Here is a 26,274-nt window from a genome sequence, read left to right on the forward strand (position 1 = left end):
ACCACAGCGCTGCACCAGCTACTAAGAAGGAGAAAAACTGACTGCTGCTGCTGAACCCAGGACAGCCCAACATATCAATCTCTGAAAACTGCTCAGAACTGATAGCACAGAAAAAATTGTCTTTAGTTTGTGTTCGTAAGCCCGTAACAGAAAAAAACAGTCCAACTACTGCTGATGCTATCATAAGAATTAGGTCATCCTATATCTTGTATTGTATAGGTATGTGCATGTGTATTGTCTGTTATCATTAAAAGCAGAAGTACTTTAATATCTGATCTAAGGTTGTGCTGATTGTGTTAAATTGGTCTTGTATCCCACTGTTAAATCTGGATGCAGCAACTTGTTGAAGTAGAGTGTATTTATGTATCATCAGAAAGGTCCTTTGTGTATTAATTATTTCACAGTTTCTTTTGTGAATGTTTCTTCTGTCTGAATAACCTGCCAGGAGTATACTCATGATGAATATCCATTTTCCCATGACTTGAGACTACTAGCAAAAATATCAAGGTTTTACTGTAATTGGTTCTTTTTCACATCTGTGTATAATCTTTTGATTACATTTCTTATTACATTTTGGTACAGTACAGGTAATTAATACCATATCCTGTAACATGATTTCCTATAAAAACAGACGGTATGCATTTTTCTTACTTAAGACTGAAGTGCTCCACAGTAATTGAATTTTCTAGACTGGAGGCTTAAAAGGAGTGTGGTTTCTTGATTGTAAAAGAATATTGCTTTCCCACTTTCAAGGTGTGAGTTGTGTGCCAGGAATATGCTTTTATCCGGCTGTAAGCCTAGATGGACCCTGGGGAATCTAAGCAAGTGTTAGTGGATGTGGCAGAGGTTGGTGGGGTGTGAACTTGGCATCCTTTTCCCATTCCCTCCTCACACAATACTTGAAATGAGCTCCCAGCATGGGTGGGATTTCCAGTCTCTGATGTAAAGAACCTCCATGCCTGACACTCTTGAGATGTTTCCCCAGCAGTCAGAGCTCTGTCATGTTTTTCCTTTAGGCAAAAACAGCTTCTTGGTCTTTCTGTTGGGTATGCTTGGGTCATAAGCTAGTTAGATGTCTATCTCCTCTAGGTCCTTCAGCTCTGTAATTCCTTTAACTTTGGGAATGATGTATAGTGGAATATAGTCTAGACAGCAGGTGTTTTCATGAGTATTTCAAACATAACATGATATAAAAACTTTTGACTCCACATTGTCCCAAGGATCAGAATAAAGGATAATGAAATCATTTGTCTTGCAAAACGAACTCTTACAAACTGTTCACTGTTTTGTTTTTACAAACAAAATCTGTTCACTCCACTTGGCTTTTCAGCTTGTGGCTTGACTTCCTTTGATTTCTCTTGACTTTTCCCATAATTTTTAAAAAAAATGAAAAAATCCATTTTCAGTTGATTGATTTGGTTGGTCTTGCATTTTTTATATCTGCTTTTTTCTCTTCCTGTTACTCAAAAGAATCTCAGTTCAGGTTTAATATCTGAAATTCAGACTGATTTTCAGTCTGGCATCCACCAAAACATTCATGTCCTGGTTTCCAATAGAAACAATTATGTACAATGTGTATTCTCTCAATTCATATCTAATTTCCTTTATTTCTCTATTTTTAATGAATCAATAAGAATGCAAAATAACAGTTTTGATATCTAGATGATGATAATTTCTACTGTATCAGGCATAATACTGGCAAAACCTCAGCCTTCAGAAAGCTATTTAAACGTATTTTGAAATTTGTCATGCCGTTGGTTCAGCTGTGGAAGAGGAGAAAACAGTTATTTGCACAGAGTGAAAGGAACTGCAGAGTTGTGTCAGTTGCAGCCAAGATTCCCAGTATGTATTGAAACATTATAAAGCCTTTCAGTTCCCCAAGTGCTCATGGTTATCTGCTATATTACATAACTTTAATCTGAGCAGCTTCAGGAAGCGAAAAGGCTCTTTTTTGGCATTAAGCTATCTGCAGTACCAAGGCTGACATTTTGCAAAGTAAATGGTAAATCTTGAGTGTCTGAGAAGTCCGTTTAAGATGTCTTTAAAAGGCTTTAAGAAGTTAAGCAGATGCCATTTGAAAAATAGTCCTTTTTAAGGCCTCTAAACTTGAACATCTTGAACGATACTAATCACTGAAGAGTTTTTAAATAACTCAGAGATGAGTACCTTCAGTACCTTTTGCTGATGCCAGGACTCAGGAGAGTTGGGAACTGTCACCCAGTTAAGGCTGAAGACTTGGACAAGTGAAGAGAAAACGTAGCAAAGAGTGAATGGAAGAATACAGGGCTATATACAGTACACCAGGGAAGAGCCTTTTTAAAGGGAATTTGTGCTTGCAAACATGATTTGATCTTTCTGATGCAGCTTGCTAGGATTTCCAGAAGGCATTAAACAGTTCCCCTTAAATAAAGGCTTTTATAAAATGAAGGAGGGAAGATCCTTGCAGGTGTGGGTAGCTGCTTAAAGACAGGGTGCCCCTGCTCTTCGCTTGCTAAATTATTGACTCTAATTATGTGAAAATAACAAGTAAGGTAGAAATAATACATAAAAGGTGTTTCTCAGGTGGTGGTGTACTGTAGTAAGGGATGTTCTCTGCAGCTTATTTCAGTGACTGGCCTTATGCGAACCTTACAAAACTAACGAGTATTCAGCTGTGTCACTCTAATCTACCTCTGACCTGATAGTCACCTAATTTAAATTTCTCACCCGTCTCTGGTCTCTGGCACTCATTCCCTGTTCACTTACAGAAATCAGGGAATGTGCCTGAGTCGCTATCTTGTTAGTGGGATGCCCAACACAAAGCCTTTCCAGAAGCCTGAACCTAGCTATTCTAATGCCCTGGAAATGTGAACTCTTTAAGAGTTATGCTTTCCTTGCTTCCGGAAAGTTTGGCTTAGTCCACCCTTGCTGCTGTGGTAACTAGCCAAAGGACCAGAAGATCTGGCTCTGTCTTTTAATAGCTATAAATTCAAGACTCAGTCAAAATGCTGTATGCTTTTGAAAAGCTGAAACATAACCAGATGGAGAGAGAAACTTTGAGGCAGATAATGTATGTCCAAGGGATTATCTGAAAGGGAGATTAAAAAGACATAAAATACAGTATTAAACATTCAGATCAGAGCAAGGAGGGAACAGGAGAAAAGCTGCTTCAGATCAGCCGATTCAGAGGAAGGAAATAAATTTGAACTTCTGTAAACCTCATTTAAATTAAAAATGGTTTGACTTGGATATTTGAGACATACTTTACAATACCCAGTGTGGTTTTAAGTGTTTTCAATTTGCTTATTTTGAAAATTCTTCTGAATATACCTTTGCATCTTAGCCTGTAAGATTGTTTTTGTTCAGTTTTAATGTTTCTCTGACAGATGAAACCTATGAGCTTTTCAAAGACAAAAGCCAATTTGAGAAAGCTGTTTTTCTCTATCCCTGAAGAACATTTCTAAAAAATACAGCAAATGTATTTACACTTTCTACAAGTAGAACTAGAAAATTCTGGCTAGATGTTTCAATTATGCTATAGGCATTTGTTCTTTTACTGTATTTACTGAAAAGGTTGAAGCCTCAAAACTCGGGTACAGACCTGAGCTTCTAACACTTGGTGATGGTATATTGGGAAATAGGGCTATTTGTTGAATTGTTTCATTACTAGCAGTCATTGTTATCAGGAGAGTGCCCAGAGGTCAATCAAAAATGGAGGCATATAGAGCTAGCCATTTGAAAAATACAACATAACAGATGATTTGTGTCTCAGATTTCATTGCGCTTCCAATCAAAGTAGACACTACTGAGGGCAGCACCTTATTGGGAAAATAATCTTTGTGATTTCAGAATATATTTTATTAATGGAACAGGCCTCAGTTTTGGCCAGTATTCCTTGTTCATATCTAACTGCTGCATCTGAAAATAATATAATTTATTTTCTCATTATGTTTTATCATTCTTTCGTTCATTTATTTCCTAGACAACATAGCACAAGTTTCATATTTGCTTTTGTCAAGACTGTTTTGCTTTGCTTTGTGTTTTTTTGTTTGTTGGCTGTAGCTTGTTTTATTTTGTTTTGTTTTTCCATATGTTGGAGTCTTCCTAATCCTTGTGTCATTTCTGAGTCACTTAGAAATGTTCTGACTAATGAAATGAAACCATGTGTATGGGTACTTCTCGTTGTGTTTAGCAGTGGCCTTGGTAATAGTTACATCTTTCTTAGCAAGTCCATGCAGTAGCATATAATTCAAGAGTAGCATCATTTTTTAAATTAATTTCAAGAAAAAGTTAGGCTTTGGCATTATTTTTTTTAACTTGTCTCTCAGTGGCAGAGACTATTCTAAAAAACTTTTTAAGCTTGTGCAGTTACACTTTGGAATTACATCATATTAAATAATGTTTTGACTGTAACCCAAAGTATCAGAAATGCTTGCATTGTACAAAGGAAAAGACAGACATAAATTGTTATGCAATTTATATTAGTATTTTGTTCTTGCATAGGACATCTTCTTTAAAATCAGTAATATTAATTTTTTAATTTTCAAAAATTCCAGATAAATACGGTACATAATTATGCGAGGTGAAAAGACAGATTCTTTTTGAATGTTGGTGATATCTTGCCGTCAAGATTTTCTCAGTACTGACAATTAGCATTTATTTTGAAGTTCACTTTATGTTTATTTTGACACTTTGTAGAACTTGGATAATTAGGACCTGCATAAGGTCCCTCAAATCATGTTGATGTTCAAAGCCACCCTGTGGGCAAGAATCTAGCTTTGCTTACAAATAATTGTGCAAACTCCAAAATAATGCCAATGAGATGAAAGTGTATTGCAGTCATGTGTAGCTTCATGTACCTAGGAAGAAAAGGGATATTTGTATTCTCTGGGAATTTTCTCAACTTATGAAATGCCTGTTTAAATACAGTTGATGAGATGGAAAATCAAGTTTTGTGTTGGAGATTTCCTGCCATGACAGAACAGATTTCCCTAATAATTTAATCAAAAGGTTGTTCTGGGTTTATATGGGTGCATCTAAGGGGAAAAAAATATGTTGCATTTCTAAGATTTAAATGATTCAAGAAAGATGAATGCCATGCTGAAAACTTAATTCAAACTCAGTGATGTCTGATTTTTTGCCAAGTTCCAAATTCTCAGTATGGTGCCAAAATGGGGGCCAGATATTGTCACTTAATTCTATGAGGCTGTTTGTACGTTTGGATCAGATAAGGGATGTCTGTAAGTAACAGATTTGCCAGGGTGGTGGGCATAGTGCAGGGCTTTCATGACCTGGGCAGCCTGATGACACCTTTCTAAGCCAGAGCAGTTCCTGTGGCCCCCAGCAACACTGGGCCAGTGAGCTTCTGCTGGTATTCCCCTCCTTGGCTGGAAACTAGCCATAGTGTTCAGATGGCTGTACCCTTTATGGGCTCTCCGTTTCTGCACAGCAAGGCAGAAAGTGGGAAAGAATGGATTGAGTGGAGTGGTTGTGACTTTTACCGTACCCCTTGACCTGTGAGGTATGTTTATTTTAATGTTATTGTAAATATCAAAACAAAACATGACAAAAAAAGGACAGGCAATATTAGCTGTACTTTTGCTTGGTTTTGAAGAAGAGCATAAATATTTCAGCACAGCTGATTTTAAGGGATTAATCCAATCTCAGCTATTACTGCAGGGGTGGCCTTAGGAAAAAAGTGAAATCTTGTTTTGAAGGTGGAGTTAGGCAGATGTAATCACCATGTGAATCAGTGGGAGCTATAAGAAGCCAGCCAGACTGAGATGAGGGAGAGGGTGACTTTCAGAATTAGAGGAATTTGGTGATGGAGCAGCACTTGGCATAAGGAGTTCCCACTCTGGAGGCTTGGTGTGCCATCTACTGTGGGGTGGGATTTCTTCTCAGGGATGAGGAGAGCTCTTAAAATTATTTTTGTCAACAGAAATAACTGCAGAATTGGTCATGAAAGGATTGTAGTAAAAGAAAAAATCATGAAGAAGCCCCAGAGGGAAAACTGTTGCTGAAACTGTGGGAAGCTTTTCTAGCTTTTTATTAGTTTAAAAAATGCAGCAACGTAGTATGTATGAAAAAGCATAGATTCCCACAAAGGCACAGGACATATTTTAGTCCTCTGGAATTGCCTTTCTGAGAATGTGTTTATTTTATTTTGTCTGGAGGCAAAGAAAGGTACTGCCTGTAGCAGGTAATCCTGCGGAAATATGATCATCAGAGTATTGCTTATGTTGATTCCTGCTGAGAAATTACAGGGGAAATAGGCTAAGAACCTGCCTAAGTGACTTTTGCTACTGAAACACATTTAGATGGAAGTGTGGATCTCATAAGATGTAATCAGTTTGCCTTCTGGTGTCATGGTTGTGTTTGCAGCAGGATTATAGCTTTGCAATTGCAGTATCTGTTAGGGAACAGATATAAAAAGCATTCAAACATAATTTGAAGAAACACTTAAGACTCCTGGGGTAAGATCTGTTTTCGGTTGCTAAGTCAAATTTTTAGTAGTAGTGTTGAGTAAATTTTATATTTAAATTTTTATTCCTCATTTAAGAGAAATTAAAATAATAAATCTTGCCTCCAAACTAGGGTATGAACACTAAAATATGATTCTAAAAGTAACAAAAATGTTTCCTAGTCTACATTATGTTTGTTACATTTTGAAAGTGGCCCAAATTTTTGGGCATTCTCCAGCAGGGTGAAAGGAAGACTGAAAAATTTTCAGCTGAGTTTAAGAGTAATGTAGTCGAGAACATACTGATATAGGTGCTAGATAGTTATGTTAAGATTTCTCTGCTGTAAGCTGTAATCACTGAATTTCACAAGTATCATAGGATATTCAGGAGTAAAGAGAGTGAAAAACTCAAGGTATGAATTACATGAACCTCCATCATAAATCTGAGAGCCAGAATAAAACAAACCCAACTACTGCTGTAGAACAAAATATTTCAAGTGTTACTGAACAAAATGTAAAAAAACCCCAAACTTCCATCACTTGACTAGTCCCTATTTTATTTTGTACACCCAAAAATCAATTTTAAAATGTTTTATTTTTCAAACTCTTCTTTTTTTTTTAGTTTACACTAGTCCTGTTATCTTTGTTGATGGGTAAAAATAGGAGATATATTTATGTGCTTTGTAATTTTAGTTATTTAGGCTTGTATTAATAAGGAGGCTGGCATTTCATAGAAAGCATGAGTGTTGTCAGTGTGTTGTTATAACTGTCATCTGGCTAAAACTGTATATACTACCATTAATTTAGAGGTGGCTTTGTGGAGTCAGATTCAGGCATTTTCAACTGTTAATATCTTGGGGGAAAGGGGATTGTCTTCCCTTTTCTGACCCCAGACAACACTTTAGGAGCTCATAAAAGTGAGTGGACCAAAACGACATCCAAAATTATGTCAAACCTTTCTTTTACTTTATTTGCCTCTAATTTTTAAGTTTTTTGTTTATGGGTTTTTTTTTGCCTGTATATGCAAAACCAGAAAAAAGGTAACAGACTGGTAGTTTAAAAATTACTGCTTTTGCTTTGTTATTAAAACCTGAGTTTCTAAACTACACAGCACCCTTCTCTCATTTTGTACATCAACAAATTCCCACTGAAACATGAAAAATTGCCAAGTTAAAGCGTAAGGAAGAGCTCCAGACATGGTTTTAGCTCTCAAGATAAATTGGTGGTATGGACTAATGCTTCTATGTCATCTGCTTGTTGCTTCAGTGTGTGGTCGGGGCAGTTTTTGTGGGTTTTCAGTTTGTTTGTTTGTTTGGTTTTTTTTAATCATGTTGTTACTTTTAAACGTATTACTTTTCGCAGGAAATACATATATATAAAAAAAAAAGCATTCTTGTTAGTTTTCGTAAAATGCAATTCTTTCTTACGAAGTTGTGACCATCTATGATGACCAGTGCACCCAGAGATATCAAAATAGAGACTGGATAAGTCTTAGGACTTACTTCCTGTAATCAATCTTGATTTGTCTCCTTGTTCTTGTTTTTATTTTTTCTGAATGCAATAGTTGTTGCTAAGTAAGTCCTTTTTCCCCGATCTCAATTATATTTTCCCCATGGCAAATGTGTATTTCATGTTTCAATAAATCTGCACTCTATTTTCAGAGCTTATCAGCTTTTGGTGCAATCATGATGCAGTTTTTGGGAGAGGTATTTTATTTTACATGGGAATAAACTTTAGTCTAACATTCTATTTAGACCTGCTAATAAACATTCATTATTATGTGATCCATGGTTCGTTTAAAATGAAGACATCTTTCATGTTTTCTGTTAAAAGTACCTGGTCATTGCTTTTTGTTCTCCCAGTGCCACAACTATGAAATAGAAAATGATCCTGTGGCATTTTCTGGGAATAATTTCTTTATTGAAACAAGTGAATTCTAATTCCTTCAGGATATTCTCTAAAGAAGTTACCCTCTGGCTCATTTCAGAAAACTGGCTCTGATTTCTTCTACTGAGTAATCTGCTAACAACAAAATACCTGGTTTTCTTCTTGGCCATGACCTTTTATGTGTTTGATCTTTTTAATTAGATCTTCAGTGCTTAATTCCTGAGCTTTTCCTGTAGCAGTGTTTTGGGCGTGATTTCATCGATGTTCTTTGCCTTTGGTTCTTCACTGGGAGTGGATTTGAAGGTGACTGTGTGCATTTATACAGTGTTCTACAATTGCTGAACAAGATTCTGTGATGTGTTTTCATATGCCAGGGCCATAATATTTGGCCTGTGGTTGTGCCAACCAGGAGAAGCTACAAAAAGAGAATAGCCCAGGCCCATTTCGCTCTCCTGCTCTTTTTTTTTTTCCTGCTTGCACCGCTGTGACTGTGATGAGAAACATTATTGCTTTTCAGATAGCCATATCAGAAATAGCTCAATGTGGCATCATCCTCTTCCAAGCCTTTTTCTCCCTCTCCTCTTCTCTAAAATGACCAAGAACTAGGAGATGTGAAGGTAACATTTCATATGTTGGCCACTTAGGGTTGTGGAAATGAAAGTGTATTACGCATTCTCTCATTGCATTATGAATATTAAAATATAATAAAACTGTTATTATTTAATGTTCTTCTGCGGAGTTGCACAGAGACATATTGCATTCCTGTCCTTAGAATAGGACTGCAAGTTGTATAGCTCTCTACAGCATTTTCCTTTTCCTGATTTCAGTTTTAAACACGAACTCTTGCTAATATGTGAAGTTATTGTTCAGAAAACCTCTGAAGGAAAATCCATACTTCATTTAAGCCTCCCTTTTGTAGAGGCTACTCAGAGCACTGAGAGCATGAAGGTGTCACTGGGAAAAAGAAACGTAGCCTTGAGCTGGGTGGCAAGTGATGCCTTAGCATTGCTAAGGAGATAGCTTTGTGTACAGTCTGGTGTTCTCACTATGAAAATATGCTCTTCTGGTGTGAGAGGAGGAAAGAAGCAGTTTAAAGCTAAAACTGACAAAATGTTCAGTTGTGTTTTCTCAAGAAATGCATTCAAAGATGTCGTAGGTAAAGGACTCCTTTTCTCGTCATGTGCAGCACAACAGCCACAGGCCAGCTGTTTTTAAAATATGAACAACAGAAACACTAATAGTAACTCACCAGTATTTTCAGATCAGAATATATGGAGATAGTCCTCTCATTAGCAGTTAAGGAAATAATCTCCTACACACCCATTTCAGAGGACAGTTATTGATATAATAGCACTTCATATGAAAAAAAGCATTTCAATAACATCTTGCTGGGATGTTGCGTCAGAATTTGTAGATGTTGCTTTTATTTAGTTTGTCAAGGATAACTGCAAGATATTAGGAAGAATGAGGGTTAGGCTCAATATTCATAAATTGTTTCCTCTTATTACGTATTTTATGTATTATGTAGTCAACTTTAATTCAGATATAGTGGTGATTTTTTTTAAACATACTTAAATTCCTGTCAGTTAGATGTGATAAATAGAGGAAGAAGCCTATAAATGTCATTGGTTCTGGCTGTCCAGTCATTCTTCCCAGGTGGATGGCACTAGGCGTAGGGAGAGGGTAAGATGCCTCATATTGAACAACAGCAAGTATTGTAAATATTGATTGATTTGGGTACTAGGCAGAATTTTAGTTTATTGATGCTGTCTAGTATCTATCACTTGTGGGGAAACTTGGACAAGTGTTTGAGAGAAGAGACATTTTAATAATCCTATTAGGTAAAGCTTCTGTGCCTTGAAATTGATTTTTATTCCTCTCCCTTTTCTCTTCTGTACTCAAGAAAGTCTCTAGTCCTTTCAAGGTGATATGTTGCACACACCCAATAGCCTGGCTCTTGATAATAGTTCTTAACTGTTCACTCTAATAATTGTATTTTGATAGTCAAGGTAGCAGGAGGGTGCTGCCAGTGCTTTTGGTATACCCATCGGAATCTGCACCTTTTTCCTGAAGATTGTCAGCTAAGAGCACCTCACATGGAAATGTGAGACTCTGTGTTCTGGCCTGCCGTTGACTGCAGTCAATTAGGATCTTAGTCTGCCTGTCCTGCCCTTCTTATAAACCTGGTTCTAGTCATTACTGAAGCTGAAGGCTCCAAAGGGTAAGGAAGAAATATGTCCATCTTAAACATGTTGACTTTTTATATTTGTATGTACATATATAGATACATGTGTATATAATTATTTTAAGTTGGTATCATCATAGCATGACAGAATAGTTTGGGTTGCAAGAGACCATTAAAGGCCATCTACTCCAACCTCTCTGCAGTAAGCAGGGACATCTTCAACTAGGTCAGGTTGCTCAGAAACCCTTTTTAACATGACCTTGAATGTTTCCAGGAATGGGCCATCTCCCACCTCTCTGGGAACCCTGTGCCAGTGTTTTTCCACCCTCATTGTGAAAAAATTATTCCATATATCTAGTCTGAATCTACCCTCTTTTAGTTTAAAACCCATTACCCCTTGTCCTATTACTACACACCCTATCCAGCTACAATTTAATAAACCATCATCAATCAGTGCATACTAAGACACAATCGCTATTATTTACTGAATTGAGTTTAAAATAATTTAGGACTGGATTTTTTTATCTGGGTTAGAAATTTTCATGGTTCTTAAGTTTGTTTTCTTGATTTTAAAACCAAAGTTACTGCCCAACTTCTGTGTTTTGCTTTCTGAGAACATTCAAGCAATCAAATTTTGTGCGTGTCAGTGCTCCTAGTAAACACGTTTTGTTTCCACAGTTCAGTATGCACACTGGGAGTGGAACTGTACACACTGCCATGGTATTATTTGACACAGTACTAGGAGCAAGTTCCCAAAGCCCCCAACCAGAACCTGTCACAGAAGCAATTAAATATGCCTTTCTTAGCTACGGTAGTACAGGAAGATGCCATATCTGTGTGAATGTGATGCGAGAAAATTGCATTCAAACTCTGGTCCCAGCCAATAAATCTTACAGCAGCCTAACTTTTCTTGGAATGATGCCTTAGGCAAAGCACAAGTGGTCCAGAAAAGGTGGAGGAGGAGGAGGGGGAAGAAAAAAATCTTTGAATGTTTTCATGATTCTCTTTATCCATTTCTTCATCATAAATTGCGAGTCCTTTCTCCTTTCTGAGAGAGACTCTGAGCCTTAGGGCTTTTTGTAAAGTTCTCCTAGTGACTGTGTTACACGTATCATGTAGGGCAAAAGAAACTGTATCTTGTCGTATCTCCCCATTCACATTACAGACTTCTTAAAATCAACTATTCCAACACTCAAAGCAAATGACTCACTGTCAGTCCATGATGTGCTTAAAAATTAAGCGAACTTCTGATGTATTCACATAATGCATTCAGTTGAATGGTATTTTCCATGAAATGATGAACCGTGAACATGAAACCAGTTCATTAAAACTGGCTTACTTTTTTTTTTTTTCCCCCTCCAGACATATTTCTCTATATTTGGTTTAATTCTGTTTGTGTTTTAGCCATACTGGTCTAATGAAGTGATTATCTCATCTGGTATGGTAAGAATATGTAGATCTCAGTTTGAACACCCATCTTTGGAAAAGATTATGGAACACATCTGGGCAGATATAATGAGGACCTGTGGCTTTGGTATTATTCATATATGGCTCAAGGGTTGATCTATAAACCTAGCATTTTGTAGTTCCCTTTTCTATTTGAGATGAGGAAAAGACTTGTTTTGTGGCATTCCTCCTCTTTTTTTTTTTTTTTTTGTTTTTTCCTCTGTGGAATGCTTTCCTCCTTCCCCCACTCCCCTTTCTGTCTAGAGTGAATGCTGATTTAGGCTTATGGCAAAAGCTCCTCTTGGAAGTTGAGAGCTGACTTCTGTTCCTAACAGAAGTGCTGATGTGACCGTTTCTTGATGTTTTCAAAAGATATTTTTTGACTGACAACGTGGCCCATTTTACCAGCCAGAGAAGAAGCAGAATGATGCTCTTACTCAAGTCTGTTGAATGGGAAAGTATTGGCAGACAGAGAGACTGGTTCAGGAATATATTGATGACAGCAAGTGTAATTAACTCCAACTGTGCATATATTAAGGTCAGACTAGGATAAGCCTGAAATTGTTACGAAGAAGTTTTGTGCCTGCACCTGGGCAGCATCTTTTCTGGGAAAGGACAGTTAATACTCATTGACAGGAAACCAGTATGCACCGCAGTGTTGAAACATTATCTTTCTCTTCCACAGCTTTTCCTAATTCAACCTAAAATGTGTTCCAGTAATTGCTCAGAGAAATAAAAATTCTGCATAGTGTTTAAAACTAAAAATATAAAGCCATGAAAAAGGCAGGCATTAGAATAAAATGACAAATTAATAGTGAGTCTTCTGTCATGTCCACCCCGAACATACAAGAACAATTGCAGTGGATAGCCTTGGCATCCTGGACAGATTTGACTTGATTATGGACCAAATTTAAGTGCTTATTATTTTCTAAAGGAGAAGGCTCAGGAAACGGTGGAATTTCTGGGTATGAGAGGAGAGCACTAAAAACTTTCCAGGTTCCACTGCTGTTGCTGATATTTTTGAACTGCATACAGGAGCTCAGGTACCGCATGGATTGTGAACCTTTCTTTATGCGGTTTCTGTGTTCGCACACAGAAACTGCATAAAGTAATTCTTTTTCTGTGATTCCGTTTTACTTGTCTTCTTCTACAACTTTCTGTGCTTTGGGCCACATCTGCTAGCTCCAAAATGGCCTAGAGGGATGCTGCATGCAGCAGCAGCCGCATGTTACACACTGCTGTTGTTGAACTGGGAGCTGATGCAGGTGTCTGTCACTTTTACCAGAACTAGCTTTCTGTTTGTATTGACTGAAGTCACGGTTTCCTGGGAAGTTCGCAAGATAATTATTTTTTGGCGATAATGGGGTCATTAAGTTCTGCATTTTTTGCATAAAAAGTGTTGGTAATGTGAATCAGTGTGAATCAAGTAATGTAATACGTGTTACAAGTGTAGCAGAATGTGCCTGAATCTTGAATAGTGGAAAAAAGAAATATTAACTGCTTAGGGAACATGTATTCCCACACTTTGTTTCCATATGCAATACCTGAATTCACCTTTTGTATTTAAAAAAAATCCAAAAAACAACCCTTTGAGCTATGTTATGTACTCTGTTGATACCATCAAAATCTCAGCTATTGTACTGATACAATACAAAAATGATTGCACACTGATATTATGCAAAATAATGTTAAAAATGAAGCCTGGCAAGCAAAGCGATCCTTGGCAGCTGCCGCTCTGCTCACTGGTGCTGTTCAGTGTCCCAGATATGCTGGAAGTTTGACAGGATGCAAGAGAGAGGGTTTAATTGGGCCACAGGTTTACTAATTCAACTAATATGAGAGCAGTGCATCAGTCACCACAAAATCCAGTGTTACTTCTTCCTGCCTGGTTCTCACATCTCTAGGAAGTGCTCACAGTCTCACGTGGCTCCAGGCCACCACAGGTGTGGGGTCTGAAAGGCTGATACCTCAGGGTGCTCGAATTGCTGCCTTTGCCCGGGAACTGACTATTGAAGGGTTATGCCTTCCCCTAAATTTGCTTTCAGCTCTGGCTGAGTGACAAAAGGATCTTGCTGAAGTGCCTTCTAAATTACAATTATATGCCCTCCTAACTAGGGCAGCCCAAATAACTCACTGTGCCCTGGCCAGTCTGTGGATCAAAATAAATAATGAAATATTCACAGTGTTGGAAAATATGTGTGTCCTGTGGATAGGAAAGTAGCAGTAGCTGCTCTGCAACTGAAGGAAAACTGGCAGAACTTCAGAGAGGGAAGGCATGTGGAACTGAGGTGCCCCATAGCTCAGACCATGCTCCCCACTCACCTGCCTGGCTCCTGGATTTACAGGGAGCTCTTTGTTTTTCCTGTGCTGCAAAGCAAAGTTGTCCCTTACTGTGACCTGCCTTTGAAACAGTTGAAGTGTGTTGTCCTGGTCCTCAGCACATGGGAGAGCTGTTCTGCAGGACCTGTGTCACAGAACTGAATCAAAGATATCTTTTGAATTTAATTCGGACTGTTAACTGAGGGGATCATCATTCTCTTTAAGATAGAAAATGAGACCATCTAACTTGTTTCTCATCAGAACTTCGGGCAGTGGCAGGATGTTGGGCTTCTACTGCTGTCAGAGGATTGTTCTTATCCACCTCATTGGTTCTGGAGAGATTTAAAAAAGATTTTATAACCTTAATGCAAACAAAACTTAGAAAGCTAGCTCTTTGGCAGAAGCCCATTGTACCTCCATGGATGCTGAGAGGGATGCCCTATGGGTGCATAATAACTTAAAGATGTGCATTCTTCAGATTGTTCACATGGAAAATTGATCGTGCTGAAGTTGAGAAGGTTATTGAGCACTAACAGTTGTGGATGATGAACTCAACTTTTGTTTCAGATTTAGATTTTTATCTCAAATCCCATATTTTAAAACAATAGCAACTGAGGTTTTTTTTTTTTTTTGGTATATGCATTAATTTCCAGAGAAACCAAGTTGACTTTGTCCGATTTTTTTTCTTCCTACTTATTACATATATTACAGTAAAACTGTAAACATCCTCTCTTAAATCTTCAGTGTTAAAGCAGATTATTCAAGGGTAGGGAAACAAAATGTGAAGTATGTTATTTCTGCTGACAAAGGATGGAGGGAAGGGTGGATGATTCTTCTCTTTTGTGGTCACTGCAGAGAGAACTCCACTTTCTAAGACAGTAATCTGTTGTGAAGTGCAAGACAACTGTCATGGACTTTATTTTGATTTAATTTAGAATATGTATTGCAACATCTTCCAGTGATGCTGTGTAGCTTTATTTCCTCTTAAGAAACCATAAATGTAAAATTTTATGGGATTTTAATATGCTGAAACCCATGTTGCTGCATTTATCCCAGGAAGGGGAGAAGGTGTTCACCTCTAAAATCATGGTTTCCATATGTTAGTACTCTGGTAATAAGAAGATAAGTTTGAGATCCTGCAGGAGTTTGGAATGTGGTAGAATTTGCTTTAATTAGTTTTGCAACATATAGCATTCATATGCATTTTACCAAATGGTTAACACTCCACTGGGAAACCAACGCAATGAACTGGAAATACTGCTAAACCAGAACATAACTGCAGTAGCAGTAGGAATGACTAATAGAAAACATTTGAAAGCATGTGATCTGCGATCTCCAAAGCATTTATCAACCAGCTGCCATTTAACCAGTTCCCTAATTTAGCTTATGTGACAATCATCTGCATTTGGTGAAAATGGAGAGAGATGTTGAGTTCTTTGCTGGTGAGCTATACTAGGTGAGATCGCTGATGAGCTCAAAGCCACAGAGGATGAAGTACTGACACACAGTGGCTGCAGAGAAGGGTAGACTGAGATGTGTGTTAGGTTGTTAGATCTGGCTTTCAGTTTCTAGTGTTTTGGGGTTTGTTTTTGTTTTTGTTTTTGTTTTTTTTCCTGGTACATCTGTTACGCATCATCTTATACATGGACTGCAGCTGTAGAAAGACTGAACAAATTAAGATGCTTATGTTGGTAATTATTTCAAGCCTAGTATTACTGAACAATGCCTTTTTCCAGAGAAGTAAAGGTACAAATGGAAGAAGGTTAAAGCTGTGTAGCTCAATTCAGTCTCATTTAAAAGGAGTTGTGAGAGAACAAAATACATGTTACATATAATTAGCATCTTAAAACTTCATGTTATTGTGCAGTTCTGTGCTAACAGCACATACAAGAAATGCTTAAAGAGAAAGATTAATAGTGTTCCCTGAAGGCTTCAAGGCCACCAATTCTCTGAGTATTTCATAGTGAAACTCTGTGTTTCTGCTTTCTGATGTGTGTTAAATATTTGGAGAATGAGTTAACTTGGTTGTTTTTTTTTTCTTTTCTTTCTTGGTAGAACCTAGTATTTAAAATTCACTGTCACTGAAATACATATGCTATGTGAGAAGAAAATGTAGACTGTTGGCTTATCTGTAGACATAAGCAGAGGTTGGCATTAAAAATCCTCAACAGTTGCTGCATTTGAGAGATCATATTATCCAGGTTTGTAGCAGTGTTCAGATGACCATATCACACAGTAATATTCAAAAATTACGTAGAGCATCCAGTTTTTAGCATGCTGTGCTCTGCCATTAGTGATGCCCTCAGATAACAGTTTCCGTAACATCTTTTGTGAATATTTTTTTTTTTCCAAGTCCTGTAATGTGAAATCTTTGGGTTGCTGAGGAAATCACTGCTTATTATTGTTGTAATACATCTGTAATAAAACTCTGTAAAACTTTCTTACCATAAATGGGATCATTCTCACTTTGAAAGGTTAGTCATGACTCCTCCTAGCCTGTCTTCCGATAAGTGTCTTCTGAGCTTTTGGTTTATGACAAATTGTTGAACTTAGGTGAATTTTGTACACCTGAGAATAGATTAAAAAAAAAAAGATTGCTGCACAAAAATAATTGAATAAACCATGGTGGAGATGAGCAAAATGTTTCAAACTCCTAAAAGTTTCTGCCCTTGGGATTGCCGTCAGGTGTTGGGCTGGATGATTTTAGACATCCACATCTGAAAGTTCTTTCTGGCTAATGCAGCAGCCTTGTCTGGGTGACTGGGCCTTTGAACCATTCCATTGGAGACCCAGGGCTTGCAAGAATCTGTGTGGAGATGATGGTTGCACTGGGCTTTTACCTTCTAGAGACATGACTTTGTATGCATTATTCATTTTCAGATTTTTATACACTTTTGTAGCATTTTTTTTTTAAATCTTGAGCAGTCAAAGCTGCATGTGCTATAATTGTCAGAAATCAGCCTCTCTAAAATACTGAGATATTGTCATTAAAATTAAAGTACTACTGGCTCTAACTCCATGGGAGGTGATTCTTTCTGGACAGCTTACTTTTATAATTATACATCAGAAGTCATGTAATTGAGAAGTAGTTAATATAAAATAATTAACAGTAAAAAATAATTTAATAACTCCTGTCTATATTGTCCAGAAAGCTTTCTACTGCTCCCATTGGAGATGTTTATTAATCAAAACATGCACAGTATATCATTAAGGTATTTTCTTGCATGATTGATTGACTGGATTAGTTGTTTAAAGGGAGAGGGATGAAGTACCTAAGTATAATGGGAGGCAGAGAAAAAGGGAAGAGAAATTGACTTTCTTCAGGAGACATATTAGAAAAACAAATGAACAATTTTTGCTCGGTAAAATCAGCATTCATTTTAGCATGCTAGAGACAGTGCATTATGTAGAGCGTCATGCAGGTCTGAAGGTCAAGGCTTGCTTCATTTTTTTCAGTGATCTATTATATACTCTCATGTCGTTGGAGTCATTGGTACTTTCAGAGAGAAAAACAAAAAGGGAAAATGGCAGCAGAAAGAGATTCATGGTATCTTAACTATCATTGTAATGTGCACACACCACCATAATCAGACTCAAGCACACTGAATATGCCAGTTACTTGCTCCAGTAGCAGTGAAGCAATTAAAACGAATAGATGTGTCTTTGCCATATGATGTAGATGGAATAGAGAGATGAGCTTCCTTCCTTTCTCATGCTGTTGTCACCCAAATACACTGTATTTTCTTTGCCTACCAAGTTCAATACTGTAAAAAGCAGAATACCACTTGATGAGGGTTTTTCTACTCGTCATTTATTTTTCCTCTTTCCAGACTGGGGACTATTCTGTATAAGACACAAAATTATGTATTTGTGTTATTGTAGAGTCTGGGAGCACTACCCGTGGAGCTTTCTCTCTAAAGCAATTCATTCCATATGGGTGGGTTACTATAATTGTGTCTATGCAGATGCTGAATCCAGTTACAATAAGCAGGAACCAAGGCTGTTTTCTCAGAAAAACGCAGAAGAGCTGGAGACCAAAGCCAGCTATTAATCTGCCCTATTAGTACGTGGACAGAATAACTGATACTTGTTTCTCCTCCCATATTCTCCATTCCTTTCTGGGCTATTTTTTTGTGCAACTAGTGTACACAGAAGATGCAAAACCTGGTATATTACAGTTCCCTTCTCCTTCACATAGGCCTCATCTGAACAGGAATGGTCTGTGTGGCTAAACTGTATTGTGTCCACTCTATGCTGTGCTGCCCAGTACTAATACTGAATGATAAACCCCCATGGATCCTTCTTGTAATGATATGCTTACTTTTCTGGAAATACTTCCCAAAATTCACTCTTTCTTTCCCCCTCCCTTCTGGCTGTTTCCCCCTTTTTGTACTTCCTTCTGAGGTATCTGGGTGGAATAGGCTTCTGCTGAAGTATATTTATGCCATACTAGATGCCCCCATTCTCTTACCAGTATTATTTGTCTTATTAACATATGAAATGTTTTTCTGGATATTTCTGTCTATAATCTTGCACAGCTCAAAATTCACTGAACTAGAAATCAAGCCTTTGGTGAGTTTTTCGGTACTTTAGGTTGCTCCTGCAACTCCAAGCTATGTGAGCTATGAACTCAAACTCCTCTGTTGTGAAATGCCATGTAAATGCTTTGTTGCTGTGTCTATGGTTTTAAAATCACAAAGCAGCTAGAAGTGTGAAATATTAAGCATATCCTTTTATGTACTTAGAATTTATGGTGACTTCAAAGTCAGTCCTCATTTATTGTCTGGTTTGTTTCACTTCAGAAATGACTTGAACTGTGAACAAAACGGAGCTGACAGTATTTTGGGATAGGCACTTTATAGTTGTGCACTTCGCAACTATACGGTAGCACTGTCTCTGTTGCCTTGAATGCAAAATTAGCTTGTTGATACGTGCTGCTACAGACAGAGGAACAGATGTAGTAATTCTACTTTATTTACATGAAATCTCTAAAAAGGCATTTTCTGGCAGCATGCTAGGAATAAATACAGTATCAAATATAACCCGCGCCATGCTATGTTAGCTCATTCAGGTGTCAGCTGTGCCATTTAGATGTGGGCGAGAGCAGGCAGTCAGATCCCTCCCAGCAGAGCTGGGAGCTCTCCCACACTCGGCACCCTAGTGCCAGCTTGCTCCCACTGTGGCCTGTCATCGGGTTTTTGCTGCAGGAGCGTGCCTTTCCCTCTGCCTATGGGCTGGGGACCCCAAACCCTGTCTCTAGCCCTTGGGCTGGGGCTCTGGGAGGGGCGAGGAGGGGTCTACCCTGCAGTCCCACCCACTGATAACTCTCCTGTGGGAAGTCTAGAGGAAGCTATCAGATGTCTTGGCCTTTTTTATTATTTCTATTTTTTCCCCATTTATTTTTATTTTTTTTTCAAATTTTTTTTCAAAGTAGGAGATTCTCAGATTCTGTTACATTTTTTCCTTTTTATAATTTTTTTTTCTTTTTCCCTATCCTTTCACTTTCTGTGAGTTAGAGCTCCCCTAAGCTCATGTTTTCTAGCTTCTTTTTCATAGCCAGGAGTGCTCGGGAGCTTAACTGAGGATGGGAAATTGTGGGGGAGCAAGGGCCTGTTGGGGAGGGGTTGTGTGTGCAAACCACAGAAAAGTTCAACATGTCTTATCTTAGCGAAAAAGTGAGGCTTAAGTAAAACTTTGTGAGCCTCTTGATCTAGGAATATGAGAACTGGAGAGTGATGCTGAGCTGGCTGCGTTGCAAGGGAAAGCTCTTCCTAGGGCACTGTGCCCTTTCCCCTTCCTTCCTCCTCCTTTGCCACTGTGCAAAGGCTGAGGAAGGAGTGGTCATCCTTGTGCTCTCCATCACTACTTCAATTAACAAGTTTTAGCCAGACAGCTGCATATGTTATTTCTTTTTCCTCTCAAGTATTCGAATTTTCTTATGTGTGGGGTATGGGATGTTTATTCAGCTTAGGAACAGGCAGATACATTAAAGATGAAATGCCTTGATTCTGAACTACAGGCATAAGTGGTGGGAGGAGACGCAGCTAATTTAACTTGGAGGTTGATTGATGTGTATATGTCAATTCCTATTAATATTCTTCTTAAATCAATGACGCAAGTGTGTTTTTTCCCGCACCCCAACAGAAAATATAAATAGAAAGACAACAAAACAGTCCTATCCTTTTAATTCACAATACTCAGAAGCAGATAAGCAAACTCTGTTGTTTAAGAGTGTCCTCCACAGACTGGCAAAAAACAGCTTATGGTGGTGTTCTTGCCACTTTAAGAATATCAAGATGCTCTAACAGAGCTATCCACTCACAGCTAAAACGTATAAAGCACAAAAAAGCAAAAGTCACCTACAGGTAGACCTAGATAAATTGCTTAAAAATGTACCATTCCCTCATTAGACAGCTGTTCATTGCATGAAAAGAACTAAATGTATGTGTTGAAGGTGTAGCTATAAAAGCCATGTTTAAAATGAGAGTTGAGAGCGTGAATGCACAGCACTGTTATTTGGAAGTAGCTTTTGAGCAGAGAGTTTCAACGGGAAGGTGCTGTTTGGTTGGACACAAATCAGCAAATGTTTAGCTGAAGTGTGAATAATTCAAGTGTGCATGAAGAGGCGTGCTTTCTGAAGAGACAAAACGTGAGAATAAAAAAATTCTTCAAACATTTGCATCAGCCTTAGAGGACAATGCGAGCAGCAGGATTTGAAACAGATTTACAGATGCACTCTTTTTAGGCAGGGAGAATGCTCATTATATGCAAGATGCTTCTGTGGCTCATGTGTTTGCACGGAGGTAGAGATTTGCAAGACTGACGTATCGGATAAAGTCAGAGTGGTTACCACACCGACGGTGTAGCAGCTGCATAATAAATGATGGAGAGAATCATGTTAGGCATGCCCACCTAACCTAACTTGAATCATGCGAAAGGGGAGCTGCTGGAATTCAAATAGACTTTCTGGTTCCCAGCAGTCGGCAGTAATAGAATGCTTTCAGGAAGATGACAGATGCAGGGGAAAGATGCTGTTTTGCACTATCTTGATTTGTTACGGCAGCCAACTTATTGGCATGATGGAGTGACAAGAAAAGCAGCTGGCATGGAAGGTAGGATTATCAAAGCTATTGCATCATTATGAATGTAATTAGAAACTGACCATGACAAAGCATATGCTAGAATGAGCTGCCTCCGCTAGCAGAGGATTTGTTGCTGAGGTCTTGAAACTCTGAAAACAACATTCCTTGTGCAAAATGGATTTTGCAGTTTCATTTATGTTTGTGTTACCCTTTCTTTCCTGCTCGTCTCCAAGCTCGGGAAATCGCTTGCCTGAAAGAGAGTGTTGTGTTAGGATAGACTGAAGAATAAACTATTTTCTAAGTCTGTGAAGCCTCAGGTAGAGAGAAGCAAACATGCGAAAGACGAGGAAAGGCTCCCTTTGATTCACTAGCAGGCTCTGATTGATGTATTGGTATATTCAGGAATCCCGAGGAAATGAAGATGCATGTACTGAATGCTTTGATATAATGAAAAGACATTATTGCAGGTCTCTGCTTTATAGATAGGGGTTTTTTCTGACAGGTTTTATTCTCCATCAGTTTTTAGCTCTCGACATTTATTCAGTTGTTTGGTATTATATAAAGAAATATCTCCTACAGGGTTTCTCAACAACTCCCGGCATCTGTTTCAGCTATTGAACTGTATTCACGTTTTGCCAACTTGATGCCTACCCAGCTGGTCTATCATTTCTCGCTTGATTACTGCTCTTAATTTCTCTGTATCAGCTTGTTTCAGACAGGATTTTGAAAGCTGTTAATGAGAAACGACAGTAACTGCTAAATTATTGAGAACTGGAGTATTCTGTTATTTTTGAAACATCAGAGAGCATTTTTATATGCATTTTATTAAATTCAGATTCTGTATTGCAGCAAGGTTGTCATTTAATCACTGAATGTAGCTGTGAATACTTTAAACTAGATGAGTCACAAGCATAACTTTCCACTGACTATTTTGAGAAAGTTTGAGCAAATTTACAGGTGCTTTCTTTGGTGTATGTATCATCTTAATATATGTTCCTTCCTCCTGTCCACTTCCTCCCTCTCTCTCTCTCCTGCCACCCCCCCCCCCAAATATATACTCCCTCTCTGTCACGGTAAGTGGTCATTAAGTGTATACTGTACATATTGAAATTTTTTTTTTTTCACCACTAGGGTGAAAACACTAAGCAGCTCCAGGCAGGTGATTTGAACAGGTTTAAAACAGACGTTCGCTCTATCGGAGTGGGTCGCCCTTGATCTAAGAAGTAAAAGTTGTGATTTCTAAATATAAGGCAGCATCTCTCTTTCCTTCCTCTTTGGAGTTCCAACAACCATTCAAACGCTGCTTGGTAGCTCACAGGAGATGATCACGTTAAATTATTTGCTTTTATTTGCTGTACAAAATGCTTTTGTTCAATATAAACTCCCTTATTCGTCAGGTACATAATGTTTTCCAAGGTGATAAACAAGAAATCTCTTGTCATATTGGATATTCACTTTTCTGACTTTATTTTAAATGATTTTGCAGTCTGAACTCTATGTAGTCTTGTAAAAAGGAGAACAGGCTATTAGACACTAAATGTTGCTGACTGAAGCTGTAACAGTTTGAGAAAGATAGATGCTTCTAGATACACAGCAGTGAACCAGCCTTAGAAAGTTTGAAGGTAAAGATCAATTAAACTGATATACCGATAGCTAGTTTGAGCATTTGCCTGATTTGATCATCTCTGAGAGACATTGTAAATTATTTTGTAATTGCTGGGAGGGGAGATATATTTCTTAATGGAGAGGATCACTGTAGGGTTTGTATAGCCAAAAATAGTTCTGTAGTTTTGATGCCAATAATAAAAAAATCTTTATTCTATTTCAACGAAGTTCTGTTAAATTTAAAAATAATATTTCCTTGTTGTTGATGATGAAACCCTAGAGAGAATAACCCATATAAACAGCTTAAGTGCTATTCACCTTTTCAGGGTAGCAGTAAAACTGTTTTATATTGCATGTGTTACTTTTATACCCCAGAAGCAGGTAGGCGCTCCTTGTCTCGAGAGTGTTGGCTGGCTATCATCAGACAGTAGTTACTTAAAATGGTCTTTTCCTTGTGACGCTGGTAAGCATAAATGCATGCTGCCTGTGGCCATCATCCATCTGACAAGTGATTTTATAGTTTGCTTCTGTTTTATCTATAGTATCTGGTTTTAGCTTTCTGTTTCACTGATGAATTAAGAAGACACTAGGTGGAGCTAGCTGTTGATTATAAATAGAGCTACAGTACTACAGGCCTGTTTAATGAGCAAGCCTCTGTATATAATGATGATTATTAAAAATAACAATTTAAAATGTTAAGCATTTAGTTGGACCTCAGCCATGAAATTCTAGATCTGGTGCCATTAGAAAAAACCCAATTTCTCCATTTTCCTTTTATTATTTTACAAGCAGGTAATCAAAGATGAAAAAATAATAAGGGAAAAGCATCTACATTCAACAAAGAGGACTAGGAAGCTAAAGAACGGAAATAGAAGTAGAAAAGAGGAGAGAAGCAGCTATAAGAGCCAGCAGATGTTTCCACTGTAGATACTAAATTGGATATCTGCATGTATTTGACTGTCTTTAGCCTGATGCACATAGATTTTCTCTCATCCTTACATATAAATCCTTTTTCCATTCTGTCTTCCTGAATTAAATTGTAGAGCTGACATGTTTCAATTTATATATAGATGAGGGACCCATGTTTTCAAATCTCATCTTGGAAGGGTGATCTAAAAGGTGTGCAAGGGCACAGGAAGTTGTTACATGTTGGATGGCCATAATTAAGAAAAATATAAGGGGTTATTTATTGAGGGAGGTGGAAGCTGTTTGTATGTGCTCCTTCATATGATTCTGATTATTAATCCCTGTCAGGGATAAGAAATCTGTAGTCCTAGACAGTGTGATAATACAAGAAAAATACATTCATTTCCACACAGATTTACAGCTCTGTACCACGGATATAGTATGTACATTAATTTGACAAAGAAGAGATTTATTTTGATACTTAGGTACATGAACTGAAGAGGACATCTTCATGTCCTCTGTTGAGTGAAGCACTTGTAGGTTCAGTCAATGCCTTGTTCTTACTGCAGTGAAAGGGAATTACGGTAGGGAGATGCTCAAGTCAAGTGAGGAGAACTTGCCCAGGAGAGAAATGACAGCTGCCTGACACTCCAGAAGTAAACAAAGTTTTGAAGACTAGAGGTTAACCATTTTGAACATTGTCCATAGAAACTTGAGATTTTAGTTATGAGCTAGCTATGTGAGTTAAAACAGCATTGAAAGGGTGCTGGACAAAAACAAGTTGAGCTTGAACATATTGCTTGTTAGCGGAGTCTTGCAGGAAAGTAGTGCTGCATCGTCTACCTGAAGAGACCTTCCGGTTAGGAGCTGCGCAGTTGGTGCTCAACACCACAAGCATGGGAGGAGGTCAGATATAGTGGAGACAAAGTTCATTAGTTTTCCAGATCATTCAGTTTTTTATTGAGGCTAGACCATGATAATTTTTTTTGTTGTTGTTTTTAATGGATAGTTGTAACCAGAAACAAAGCCTTTGAAATGTGTTAGGATGTCATTACTTCCACATCTGCTTCCCATACAGTTTTGATTGCTGGCACCCCAGGACCTCTTTGCTTTGAATGAGCTCATCCTGATGTGTCCTGAATGTTCCTTCTGACAACAAGATGATGTGTGTAGTGTAGCAGCACTTGGCTTTCTGATGCTGGTCAGCTGCTGCTTCACTCAGCTTGTGGTTCCTGCTGAACAATTCTAGTTTAGAAATACCCAAGGTGTGCGTAAGTGTTTGACCACCTCAGGAAAGGGTCATGAGAAGCTGAGCCAAGAGAAGAAGGAAATGTACTCCTCCTCTCTATCACTAAGATCTGTCCATTTTAAATTTCACTGGAATGAGGAGGAGGGTAGGAGGAGGGAAAATTGTAGTGAAAAGTGAGGAATGGAGAGGCTTCAGGTGTTCATGAGACTGTCATTTGATGCGGTCTAGTGTGAGATATCCCTGCCTATGGCAGGGGGATTGGAACAAGATGATCTTAAGGTCTTTTCCAACCCTGATCATTCTGTGATTCTATGATTTTATAATCACTTTGCAAAAAAACAGAAAGGAAAGGCACATATGGGAGTCAAGCTTGTCCAAGGGATATTATTGAGCATCTGGTTATGCACTGCCAAAAGCTTGCTACAGAGAAATATTACATCTAATCAAAATATATTAATAAATCAAGCCTATTAGCAAAGAAGGAAACATTTTTGTTCAAACTCTGTGTGTTTGTTTGATTATCTTTACTGTGTGACAAAACTAAAATTGGTAAGGGGGGTGTGTGTGTTTATATTTGATAATAAATGCTAAAGAGTATCTTTTCTCCACACCGCAGATTAGGGTTATTTTTTCTCCAGAGGATTAAACCATCTATCCTTGAAATCAAATAGTTTTAATCTCCATCGGAAATGCTGAGGTTTCCAGAAGCTGCTAGTTGTTGCTAAGCACCATGTTAACTTTCTGCATGATGCTGGAGGGAGTGAAGGGCAGGGGAAAAATCCATCCATCTATACAGTTGCTGGACTTTGATCAGCAAAGATGTGCAGAGAAAAGGCTGATGTTTTATGAAGTCTGATATATTATTTCTTCCTCTTCTCATTCTGGTGGAATCAGAGCAGAAGATAGCTGTATTTGAATTGGAAGTAAGAAAGCCTTCAGCTTGCTGCTTCACTGCATATCATAGTGGGTGGATATAGCCTATCTACTTCTGAAACTGCAAGGTAGTTTAAGTGATTCCAAGTGATTCTTTGCAGAAATGACGTTACGAATGCAGTTCTTGTGAAGTTCTTGCAAAAATGTCCTGAATGTGATAGACCTAGTAATGCAGTCATGAAGAAGGGAGAGCTGAAATGGAGAGGTGAAAGAAGTGAAA

The 26,274-nt window shown here is 38.1% G+C and overlaps 1 protein-coding gene across 1 annotated transcript in view; it reads left to right on the forward strand.

Annotated features, from left to right (window-relative positions):
* Nucleotides 1-21,294: 21,294 nt before the first annotated feature.
* DMD (dystrophin) overlaps nucleotides 21,295-26,274 on the forward strand; it is a gene marked incomplete at both ends in the record, with an annotated part of 1,114,107 nt that continues 1,109,127 nt past the window's right edge. Inside the window, one exon of the mRNA XM_080612996.1 lies at nucleotides 21,295-21,391. Coding sequence (XP_080469122.1) covers nucleotides 21,295-21,391 — 97 coding nt within the window. The remainder of the gene's footprint in view (nucleotides 21,392-26,274) is intronic.

Source organism: Psittacula echo (assembly GCF_963264785.1).
Source record: "Psittacula echo genome assembly, chromosome: 3".
Classification (NCBI taxonomy): domain Eukaryota; kingdom Metazoa; phylum Chordata; class Aves; order Psittaciformes; family Psittacidae; genus Psittacula; species Psittacula echo.